The sequence below is a fragment of the Lutra lutra genome, chromosome 15, assembly GCF_902655055.1.
Source record: "Lutra lutra chromosome 15, mLutLut1.2, whole genome shotgun sequence".
Classification (NCBI taxonomy): Eukaryota; Metazoa; Chordata; class Mammalia; order Carnivora; family Mustelidae; genus Lutra; species Lutra lutra.
The window spans coordinates 68,600,570-68,613,240 of record NC_062292.1 but is presented as its reverse complement, the minus strand read 5'-3'; the positions used below and the strand labels follow the sequence as shown (position 1 = coordinate 68,613,240).

At 44.5% G+C, this 12,671-nt stretch overlaps 1 protein-coding gene across 7 annotated transcripts in view; it reads right to left on the bottom strand.

The window, feature by feature from the left end:
* ASH1L (ASH1 like histone lysine methyltransferase) overlaps positions 1 to 12,671 on the bottom strand; it is a 193,359-nt gene that overhangs the window by 50,724 nt on the left and 129,964 nt on the right. For all 7 annotated transcript variants that reach the window (XM_047703838.1, XM_047703836.1, XM_047703840.1 and 4 more), the window contains one exon: positions 7,069 to 7,163. In XM_047703838.1, coding sequence (XP_047559794.1) covers positions 7,069 to 7,163 — 95 coding nt within the window. The remainder of the gene's footprint in view (positions 1 to 7,068; positions 7,164 to 12,671) is intronic.

The following is a 12,671-nucleotide window of genomic DNA, read 5'->3' as shown; positions in this document are numbered from 1 at the left end:
ACATCCCCTTACCGGCCTCTTCATAACCGCAGGACCGACAGGACCGAGGCCGATAGTTCGCGCGGCCTCTCACCTGCTTCTGCTCCCTGCATCCAGAGCTTGTCAATTGTCACTTTTTGAACTTGTTTCCTTACTGTCTGTTCAGTATCTTATTGAATTCCACTCTTTATTATTTCCTTCTTTCTACAGATACCTGCTTTCTAGAAATGAGTGGGATGGCTTTGCCCTTCTCACTGTCACTTACAGCAAATCAAGGGGAAAGGGTATTCGCTCTGTGTCAAGTGCAACTAAATGTTCCTTGATCCTCACAGCCCAGGCTGGGAGTAAGCGCAGCACATGAAGACGTGGAGACGCAGCGGGCGCGGCGACGCTGCTCAGGTTGTCCAGCTGGAAGACGGGGATCGGGGAGCAAGACGTCCGAGTTCCACTCGCAGGGGTGTCTGGCCCCCAAGGCCACCTTCAAGGTTGCTGACTCACAGGACTCAGACTGTGGCCATACTCAGCTGCTCTTCATTATAGCAAAAGGACACAAAGCAGATGTAGTAAAGGGGAAAAGTGCACTGGGCAAAATGGAGGAAATGAGGCCTAAGCCTGTACAAATTCTCCCCCGAGAGTCACACAGGATGTCATCCTTGGCAATACACTGGGACAACAGATGTGAAATGTCGATGAAGAGTGCTCATTACAAATTCAGTGCCCAAGGTTTTGAGGTTTTTGTCTCAGTATTACATATTTTTTCATGCTTAAAGTTCTTTCATTGAACCTATCCCCTTAATCCACACATAAGTGTTTCAATTCATATTTAAAAGTACCCGTGAGGGGTGGGGTAGCTGGGTGATGGGCCTTAAGGAAGGCAGGCGATGTAATGAGCGTTGGGTATGATAGTAAGACTGAGACTGATGTATCACTGACCTCTACCACTGAAACTAATGATACATTATATGTTAATTAACTGAATTGAAATAAGAAAAAATACCTTTCCGTGTAGGATTCAAGGCATCAGAATTTTTCTTTTGCATTGGGTAATCACTATAATTTTAACATATGCCTGATTAAAACAATGTAACTACACTTTCAAGATAACAGCCTTCTGAGGCATAATCCACATACCATAAAATACATTCTTTTTTTTTTTTTAAGATTTTATTTATTTATTAGACAGAGAGATCACATGCAGGCAGAGAGGCAGGCAGAGAGAGAGGAGGAAGCAGGCTCCCCGCTGAGCAGAGAGCCCGACGCGGGGCTCGATCCCAGGACTCTGAGATCATGACCTGAGCCGAAGGTAGCGGCTTAACCCACTGAGCCACCCAGGCGCCCCAAATACATTCTTTTTAAGGATACTATACAGTGGGTTTTAGTACACGGAGCTCTGGTGATGATCAATTTTCTGTATCAACTTGGCTCAGTTATAGTACACAGAGAGCAGGTCAAACATAATTCTAGATGTGTCTGTAAAGGTTAACTGTTAGATGAAATTAACATTTAAATTACTAAATTGTGAGTCAAGCCGATGACCCTCCATAATGTGGGTGGGATTCATCCAAACAGCTGAAGGCCTTAGCAAGAAAACAGACTGACCTCCCACTCCTTGACCCTCCCCTGGGTCTCCACGCTTCCAGCCTGCCCTGTAGAGTTTAGATGTGCCAGTCGCCAAGACGGTGTGAACTGCGACCTTAAAATAAATCTCCAGAGGAGCGCCGGCTGGCAGTCCGTACAGTGTTTAACTCTTCTTGATCTCAGGGTCTTGAGCTTAAGCCTCACATTGGACATAGAGCTTACTTAAAAAATAATACATCAAGTAAAATGTTGTCATAAATAAAATCTATTTTAAAAAAAAAACCCCTTCTCGGGGCGCATGGGTAACTCAGTGATTAAGCGTCTGCCTTCGGCTCAGGCCATGATCTCAGGGTCCTGGGATCGAGCCCCGCGTCGGGCCCTGCTCAGCGGGGAGCTGGCTTCTTACGCTCCCTCTGCCTGCTGCTCCCCTGCTTGTGCTCATTCGCTTTCTATCAAATAAATAAAATCTTAAGACAAAACCAACCAAAACCCTCTCTAGGGACCTAATTAAAAAAAAAAAAATCTAGATTTGGGGGCACCTGGCTGGCTCAGTCGATGGAGAGTATGACTCTTGATCTCAGGGTAGTGAGTTTGAGCCCCGCACTGGGTATAGAGATTACTTAAAAAATAAATCTTTTTTTTTTTTTTTTTAAGATTTTATTTATTCATTTGACAGAGAGAGAGATCACAAGCAGACAGAGAGGCAGGCAGAGAGAGAGGAGGAAGCAGGCTCCCCGCTGAGCAGAGAGCCCGACGCGGGGCTCGATCCCAGGACCCTGAGATCACGACCTGAGCCGAAGGCAGCGGCTTAACCCACTGAGCCACCCAGGCGCCCCTTAAAAAATAAATCTTAAAAAGAAAAGAAAAAAGGAATCATAAAGCACATGGCATTTTGTGATTACCCTCTTTCTCTCTTTTTAAATATATATATATATATTTTTTTTTTAAGATTTTTTTTTTTATTTATTTGTCAGAGAGAGAGGGAGAGAGAGTGAGCACAGGCGGACAGAATGGCAGCAGAGGCAGAGGGAGAAGCAGGCTCCCCGCCAAGCAAGGAGCCCGATGTGGGACTCGATCCCAGAACGCTGGGATCATGACCTGAGCCGAAGGCAGCTGCTCAACCAACTGAGCCACCCAGGCGTCCCTAAATATATTTTTAAAGATTTTTATTTATTAATTTGACAGACAGAGATTACAAGTAGGCAGAGGAGATAGGCAGAGAGAGAGGAGGAAGCAGGTTCCCCGTCGAGCAGAGAGCCCGATGCGGGGCTCGATCCCAGGACCCTGGGACCATGACCTGAGCCCAAGGCAGAGGCTTTATTTAACCGACAGAGCCACCCAGGCGCCCCGTGATTATTAGCCTCTCTTATCCAGAGTAACGTTTTCACACTTCACCCATTTTGCACCTCACTTCTTTATTTCTTTTTTAATTTAAGATTTTATTTATTTGACAGGGAGAGAGAGAGAGTACAAGCAGGGGCAGCCCACTGCCCACTGAGCAGGGAGTTCGACGTGGGGCTCAATCCCAAGACCTTGGGGTCATGACCTGAGCCAAAGGCAGCCGCTTAATGGACTGAGTCCCCCTGGTGACCCTCAGTACCTCATTTCTTGTTCCTGCCCAAGAGCACCCCACTGTGAGCACAGACCACGATCTGCTAATCCATTTATCCACTGTGGGAAACATGCTTCCACCTGTTGGCTACTATTAATGCTGCTGTTACGAACATCTCTGTGTAAGTGTTTGTGGGACATGATGTTTCCCGTTCTACTGCGCAGACGCTTACCAGCACAACTGCCGGGTCATATGGTAACTATCTGTTTAACGTCTTGACGAACTGCCAAAATGTTTCCCAAAGAGGGTTACACCACTTCACATTCTCAACAACAATGTCTGAGGTTTCCAATTTCTTCAGATTGTGCACCAATCCTTTAATTAAAGCCACCCTAGCAGGTGTGAGGTGGTCTCTCGTTTTGATTGCCATTTCCACAATGACTAATGACATTGAGCATTTTGTCACATGTGTATCGGCCATGGGTAAGACTCTTTTGGAGAAATGTCTATTCAAATGATCTACTCACTTAAATTGTGTTATTTGTCTTTAAATTAATGAGTCTCAACAGTTCTTTATACGTCTGGGTTTCTGGATACAAGTCTCTTGGTACACAATTTGCAAACATTTCTCCATTCTGTGCATTGTTTTTTCATTTTCCTGAGGGTGTTTTTTGAAGCACAGAAGTTTTAAATACTGAACAAGTTCAATTTGTCTTTTTCTTTTGTTGCATAGGATTTTGGTATTATAGCTGAGAAATTATTGCTCGATCCAAGGTCATGAAGATTTCCTCCCAAGTTTTCTTCAAGAGTTTTATGGTTTTAGCTGTTATATTTAGGCTGATGATCCATTTTGAGTTCATGTTTTTATATGGTGTGAGGCAAGGGTCCAACTTCAACCTTTTGTATGTGTATATCCAGTTACCATAGAACCACCTACTGGAAACACCATGGTCTCCTCATTCGAGTGTCATGGCACGCTCATCAAAAATCAATTGACTATAAGTTTAAGGGCACAATATACATTTTGATAAGTATTATGAAAAGTAAAATTTTACTTGAAATGCACTTCTCTAATGAAATAAAGAAACCTGATTCCCTTAGTTAAACGTTTAAGAATAAACATGATTTTGTTTGTTGATTCTGACTCTTATCAGTGGTAAGATGCATTATTACTTTATTTATATGACTACTTTATTCATATAACTCATACAGCAAAGACAGAGATGAACCCAGGTCTGGCTGAATCAAAGTCATGCTCATTACCTACATGATACTGGAAAAGACCGGTTCAGAATAACTGACTGGCTCACTTCTAGCCTAATCATAAAATATTATTTGAACGACAAAATAGCACTGCCCAGGAAAAAAAAAATCTGTCCTCCAACAGCCTGATTTTAAACCCTGTTTCAGAGGGAAAAAGACCCACTAGACTTGGATAGGTTTTTCCATTATTTACTCACTTTGCAGACCACTGAGTACAAATCAGTCTTAGTGTGACATTAAAATGGGGATGTGGAGATAAAATTTTTATCATAAATTAAGGGATTCCTAGTCTGCACCTCTTAATCTCTATCTGTACCAGAGACGTGAGAGGAACACTGGCCTATTATCCTTCCCATCTTCCTTGGCACGAGCTGCCACTCTCATCCCCTCGGGTAGCTTCAGTCGAAGACTTAGGTTAGATCCCAGCCAGGACAAAACCAGTAAGACCAAAATGATCATGTTTCCTTTAAATGGGTCTTTTATATTTATTTATTTATTTAAAGATTTTATTTATTTATTTGAGAGAGAGACAGTGAGAGAGAGCATGAGCGAGGAGAAGGTCAGAGGGAGAAGCAGACTCCCCGTGGAGCTGGGAGCCCGATGTGGGACTCGATCCCGGGATTCCGGGATCATGACCTGAGCTGAAGGCAGTCGTCCAACCAACTGAGCCACCCAGGCGTCCCTAAATGGGTCTTTTAAATGACTTCTTTTCTGAGCCTGTTTGTCATCATCAGATTCAAGGAAACAGCTAAATCTGCCGAGAACCCGCTTCCGGGCTACGACATCACGTAACAGAACGCTCGTTCAGAATAGCCTTGGCAGTAATCCCAGAGAATGTGGCATTTACTCTTGCCTTCGTTAAGGTAAGAGAACTAAACCTTGGAACTGCATGTTGGAGTTAAACCATTCTCCTTCCACCCAGTACAGAATAATTAAAGCAAACTAATCCTTATTGCAGAACGTGTTGTCTATGCTCACTCCTTGAAATACACTGCTGGTGCTGGGTCCTATGGGGAGGAAAAGGGGATTTGATAATCCTAGCACTGAGAAGAGTCCCACAGTCACGAGGACCGGTAGTCGTCGTTTAAAAGAACACTGCAATGCACAGGGTCTACATCTACTGCATAAGGAGGCAGCCCCCGTCACGGCCTATTCAACAGGTCATCCTGGGTTCTCCTCCTCCTCTTTCATTTGTATGTGCACTAGTTAAACTTCTATTATGAACCAGGCACTAGGAAATAGAAGGAGAGTAAGGGAGTCAAATGATCCTGCACCTGGAGCTTACAATCTAATGAGGGAGACAGACAACTAATGAGGAAACAGAGCAATCACGGATTACAGAAAGGAAGGGAGAGAATGCTGTGATACAGAGTAAAGGGAGGGGCCCTCTTTGGAGTGACAATCAGGAAAACAATTTCAAAGAAAATGACATTTAGTGGATACTGACATTAAACTCATCCTTAAAGGACAAGAAGCCAACCATGGGAGAGTAAGAACAGTTTTTTAGGCAGTGGGAATAACAAGCATATACTGGTGCGCTGGGGCGGGGGGAAGGCCTTCGTCTGTTCCAGGACCTGAGAGAAGACCAGCGAGACCACACATGGCAGGTTAGGGAGAAACGGGAACAGAGGGACAGGGATGACGGGGAGGGGTGGGTTGTTAGGGACCAGGTCATCTTTTTTTTTTCCTTTTAAATATTTGTTTATTTATTGGGGGGAAGGGGCAGAGGGAGAGAGAATTCTAAAGCAGATTCCCTGCTGAGTATAGAGCCTGATGAGGGGCTCGATCCCAGGCCCCTGAGCTCATGACCTGAGCCAAAATCACGAGTCAGATGTTTAACCAACTGAGCCACCCAGGCGCCCCTGGGACAAGGTTACTCTTAAAAGCTATAGTAAGGAAGTTACTGTTTAACAGTAAGACACTGCAAGGTTTTAAGTATAATCTAGTTTCAGTTATAAGATTTCTTTTTTTACTGCGTGGGGAGTGAAGTGGAGGGAGCAGGAATGGAAACGGACACAGGTGTCAGAAGGCCGCTGCGGGAGTCTGAGCTGAAGTCACGTGTGGGACGCACCTGAGAGTGACAATGGGACCTGCAGACAAGCAGGATGGACTGCATGGACGGCAACCGCTGAACTTGGGGGCGCAGACTGGATGCAGCTCTGGGGGAGCGGGAGGGACCCAGGATGACTTCCAGGTACTGGTTACTGATCTGGTAAGCCCAATGGCAGGATCCCAGGAGGTACTGTTACCCCGATGCTAAACAAAGCCTTGACATTTCCTCCCAAAATGAACAGAAGGATAAACCCTGCTCAATTTGCAGGCAGATAAATGATTAGGAAAGTGGTGGGCTCTCTCCCGATGATTATTAGGTATCCATAATCACATCTTTCTGAACATGGAAACCTCTGAGACTGAAGCGGTGAACAGCTGGGCTTTCCCAGGTGACATACTCGGGATCAAATGCTACAGACGTAGTGTTTTTTATTACTGAAACTTGAGTAAGAAAGATCTATGTCATTGTGACTCCCAGAGAGCAAAGAATTTGCAGAATTCTTCAGAGTGAGGATAAATTAAACGGTAAAAAAGAGCTCGACCCCATTGGAGATGCAGAAATTATAGGAACACGAAAACACTTCATCCGAACTCAAGAAATGCCATTTCTTCTAAGCAACATATTTTCTCTCCGGAGCACTCACCGACATGAATGGGGGCTGGGAACAGTCCGTACTCGTGCTCTCCAGGACAGTATTCCAGCTTCTCTTTCTTTAATTGGATCAACCGGCTCTTTGGGCTGCATAGGAAAAGAATGGAAAGTTATCAGAGGCGATGGAATCTCCTCTGTGGCCAAACAAAGGAAACAGACCCCCCTGTCAAGAGTTTTTGTTTTGTGACTCCTGGGTGGCTCAGTCGCTTAAGCTGCTGCCTTCAGCTCAGGTCATGATCCCAGGTTCCTAGGATCGAGTCCTGCACTAGGCTCCTAGCTCGGTGGGGAGTCTGCTTCTCCCCCTCCCTCTCCTGCTCCGCCTGCTTGTGCTCTCTCTCTGTCAAATAAATAAATACAATCTTAAAAAGTATCTAACAGTGGCTTAAATTTTAAATGCATATTTTTGGGGGGAATGATATAAAATACATTCATGTATTTTTAGAATCTATATTTTTGGACTTGTCTTTTAGGAATTACACATAAAAAAGAGCCCTGTTAGCCCTTTCCAGCAGTTCTGCAAGAGGAACCGAAATTTCAGATCTGATCATAATAATAACCTTATACTTGGCCCATAATTTATGGTATGTAGGTATGTACTATTTTCAAAATTTTTTATTTTTTTAAGATTTTACTCATTTATTCATTGGAGAGAGAGAGAGAGCACACGAGCCAGGGGAGGGGGAGCACAGGGAGAGGGATAAGCAGACTCCCCGCCGAGTGCAGAGCCGGACTCTCGGGTTGATCACATGACCCTGAGATCACAACCTGAGCGGAAATCAAGAGTTGGACATTTAACCAACTGAGCCACCGAGGCGTCTCTATTTTTTTTTTTTTTAATCTTTTAAGTAAGGTCAGTACCCAACGTGGGGCTTGAACCTACAACCCCGGGATCAAGAGTTGCAAGCTCCGTCAACTGAGCCAGCCAGGTGGCCTGAAGATTTATAGTTTAGGAAGTACTTTCACACATGATCATTTGTATCAATCCTACGAAGTAGGTAAGAAGACATGTTAGCTCTAGTTTACAGATCTGAAAACAGATGCTCTATGAATTCAAATGACTTGCCATCATTTTAGTAGTAACTAAGGAGATTTAAGACGAAAACGCCAGTTTCCTGCCCGGCTCCTCCTCACTGTTCTTTTTTTTCTATTCTGCAACGTCTCCACAGATGCGCCTCTTCAACTTGTCTGTCTGACTGGCCTGTGTTTCTAATATTTGGTATGAGATCAGTCTTGAGACATTTCACAAATACATAAAAGGGAAAAAAGAAAAAGAAATGAAAAGGAAACGAAGAAAAAGAAAAAAGTGTTTCCGAAGAGCCTCACTTAGTCTACTCGGATTTTATTTTGCCTTTAAGTTCCAACAAATAAGGCTGATGTATTTCTTTCCCCCCTGTGAATCACAACATACTGCTGCCTTAGATTTTTTTTTATTTGACAGAGAGAGAGAAATCACAGGCAGGCAGAGAGGGAGAGGGAGAGGCAGGCCCCCTGCTGAGCAGAGAGCCCGATGTGGGGCTCGATCCCAGAACCCTGAGACCATGACCTGAGCTGAAGGCAGAGGCTTAACCCACTGAGCCACCCAGGCGCCCCCATACTGCTTTTTTAAAAACAAGTCTCTTCTATCTTGTTACAAGCAGCTATAGTAATACCTATTTTGCAGGTAAGAAAACTGAGGCTCCCAAAACTAAATTATTTGTAGAACCTGAAGTACTTAAATTTGAACACTGGTTCCTTCTACTAGATCATTCATTTATTTATTCAACAATTACTGAGTACTCACTAAGTCCGGGTCCTGTTTTTTTTTTTTTTTAAAGATTTTATTTATTTGGGTCACCTGGGTGGCTCAGTGGGTTAAGCCTCCGCCTTCAGCTCAGGTCACGGTCTCAGGGTCCTGGGATCAAGCCCCGCATCAGGCTCTCTGCTCAGCGGGGAGTCTGTTTCCTCCTCTGCCTGTCTCTCTGCCTACTTGTGATCTCTCTCTGTCTCTGTCAAATAAATAAATAAAATCTTTTTTAAGATTTTATTTATTTGAGCAAGAGAGCGAGTGCGTGCGTGCACAAACAGGGCGGGGTGGGGGGAGAGAGGGAGAAGCAGGCTCTCCGCTGAAAGGGAGACTGGCAAGGTGCTCGACCCCAGCTCTGGGATCATGACCTGAGTGAAGGCAGATGCTTTGCCAGCTGAGCCACCCAGGTGCCCCTCAAGTCCTGTTCTACATGCTAAGATGGTAGTGGATAAGACAGTTTACACTGTTCTCAGGTGCAAAGACAATATGTAGGTAAGAAAAACTAAGAAAACAGAAAAAAATTCAGAAAATGGTAAATGGTAGGCCAATAATTAAAATGTGATGAACAGAGAGTAACAGAGGCTTTTCTGAGGAAATGATATTCAGCTCAGTTTTAAGTGTCACCGGGTCTTGGCAGTGACAGGAACGAGGAAACGGAGAAGACCAGGCAGAAGAAGGAAGTATCTGGGAGAAGATCACAACTGGAATGGGACCTAGAAGGAGGAGAAATAAATGGAGGCTGAAGGAGTACAGACGAGGTCAAAAATTGTGAATGAGGTCATGCCAAGAGGTTAAAACACTGGCAAAGAGTTTGGGAACAGTTTCAAAGAAGAAAAGGAAAGATAAGAGGTCATTCTATTCATATCTAATAACCACTTTTCTCATAAAAAAAAAAAAAACCAAATAACTGTGAACACAGATGTGAAATTTTTAAAAAGATTTACTTATCTATCTTATCTATCAATCAATCAATCAGAGCGAGAGAGAGAGTACCCAGCAGGGGGAGCTGGCAGAGGGGGAGGGAGAAGCAGGCTTCCCACGGAGCGGCAGCCCAGTTCGGGGCTCCATCCCAGGACCCCAGGATCACGTCCTGAGTGGGAGGCAGACGCTTAACTGACGGTACCACCCAGATGCCCAGAGATATGAATTTTTGAAGTTCATTCTATTTCTATTTCTTTATCTATTTCTTTATCATAAGTCAAAGTCAAAGAGGGTAAGAAAACAACTATATCCAGAGCCAAGCATTCTGTGTCAGAGAAAATTTGGTCTACACTACAGTCAAGATTTACCCAAGCAAGTTAAATGGAGGACATAAAAGTTTCCATTTAGTGACAATAGGAATGGAGGCAAAGCTGAGACGTCACCCTGCTTCCCCAGGGTCAGCAAGCAGGCGACAAGCGGTGGCCAGGGAGGGGGCAGTACCGAGCCCCTGACAAGAGCGCGCACACACGAACTCCAAAGAAATCCAGGGTCACCAGTAGAGCTGCAGTCCCCAACCCACCAAAGGACACGCAAGCCCCCGACTACACCCCCCATCGATGACTGAGCGGTTCTCTAACAACAGCCCCAGGCCGGACCCCGGAGCGCTGGCACGCAGGACCTGCGGTGCCTTGGAGAGCAGGACCCCTGCAGGACAGCTCCGTCTCTAGTTCATGGCCACGCCTGATTCTGGTTCTGATTTTGGGCATGACCTCTGGTTTCCCTGTTGGTGAGAACAGCTCGGGACCTTCTCGCTCTCGCGCTCCAGTACTCGGTTCCACGCAAGCTGCGCAGAGCGGTCAGTGGACAGAGAATGGGGCTCTCTTCATCCGTCTGTCTTGGCGATTCTGAATACTCCGAGCCATTCTCCATGGTGTCCCTGCGCGTGCGACACTAATCGTTCACGTCACTTGGGAGAAAATCTGTAGCAATGGAAGTAACCATTTCAGACATAGACCTGCCACAACACAGAGTCGGCTAAACAGTGTTTCAGTGATAGGCGTTTACTCTGACCAGTGGCTGAAGCTGCAAAATGAGACTATTTCTGTGTATCCGTGTGTAAATGAAAAAAATCCTTGTGCTTTTCTTATCAAAAGAAAATAATCTGCCTTTCATTATGTTCTATTTATTAATGCAACCCATTCAGTATTTGTGGCTACCTTTCTCTCTTTGGTAGTTCATTAGTTTTAATAATTTTTAAAAATAAAGTATGAATTTTATAAATTTTACTTTATTTTTAATTTATTTATCCGACAGAGATCACAAGAAGGCAGAGAGGCAGGCAGAGATAGAGAGAGAAGAGGAACCAGGCTCCCTGCTGAGCAGAGCCCGATGCGAGGCTCGATCCCAGTACCCTGAGATCATGACCTGAGCTGAAGGCAGAGGCTTTAACCCACTGAGCCACCCAGGCACCCCTATAAATTTTATTTTTTTAAAAGATTTTATTTATTTATTACAGAAAGGGTCCTGGGATCAAGCCCTGCATCGGGCTCTCTGCTCAGTGGGGAGCCCTGCTTCCTCCTCTCTCTCTGCCTACTTGTGATCTCTGTCAAAAAAAAAAAAAAAAAAAAAAAAAAAAATCTTTACTTATTACAGAGAAAGATAGCGAGAGAGGGAACAAAGGCACGGGGGGAGTTGGGAGAGGGAGAAGCAGACTCCCCACTGAGCAGGAAGCCTGATATGGGGCTCGATCCCAGGATGCCCAGATCATGACCTGAGCTGAAGGCAGACACTTAACTACTGACCCACCCAGGCACCCCTAGTTTTAATAATTTATCATTTAAATGCAATTCCAAGATATTAAATCCAAACAGGCAAATCCACCCTCAAGTGGGAGAAAAAGCATAGAAATATTTAAGAAAACATGGAAAAAGTGAGCATTTCTAACACTGATTGTTAATGGTGATGAAGTTTATCTACGGTGCCTGTCTGTGACCATGTCTTGACTTTAGGCATTTATTACCTTATTCTCGAATCTTGGTCCCAAAACCCAAGTAATGAAACTACTAAGACGTCTTCCTCTAAGTTTCCTGAACAGCTACTGAGCCACAGCAAGGGCTTGTTCCCGCACCTTCTCAAGGGGAGGGTAAGGGGATGTCTGGCGGAATGCAGACTTTGATGAACATATCAGTATTCTCAAACTGTCTTGTTTGGTAAACAATGAGTGTGAAGAGAACTTGCAAATCAGAATGAAGTCCAAGTTCCTAGGTTAACAAAAGGTAAGTCGTATTTTATGAATGTGAATTACGTTTTATCTGGTGGAAATTTCTAAGTTTGGAGAAAAGCATATTAACGTTCCTGTAAAGGACAGAAACAACTGTCAAAACTTTATCCTTTTATCAAGAACGAATTTTCTTTCTTTCTTTTTCTCCCAGATTTGGAGAGACAGTCACGGTGTAGGTCTTACTGGCTTTGCTGGAAGAGTTCAGAGAATTGTCCATGATACATCTTCATTCTTGAGGAGCTTCTGATTCGATCTGTCAGAGTGACTACACTGAGGAACCCGTTAATCAGCGTCCTCAGTAATTCTCATTAATTATGAGATTACTGGTAATTTAAAAGGTAACCAAAGCCACCACTCTTACCATCTAACAGTGGTTCCTGATTTTCCCATACAGTCAGCCGGAAGCCTCAGCTACGAGCAGAAGCTCAGCTAAAGGAAACATCAGAAAGCTTCCGGGAAGGGCTGCGCCTGTCATTTCTGACTAATGACACCATCGGGGGCAGAATTAGGGCCGCAGGTCCTCAGTCTGAGCCGGAGCAGTACCTCAGACACCTGTTACGACTGTAAGAAGGGCCAGAAGTTGAGTTTCTGGGGCATTTTTAACTGAAAC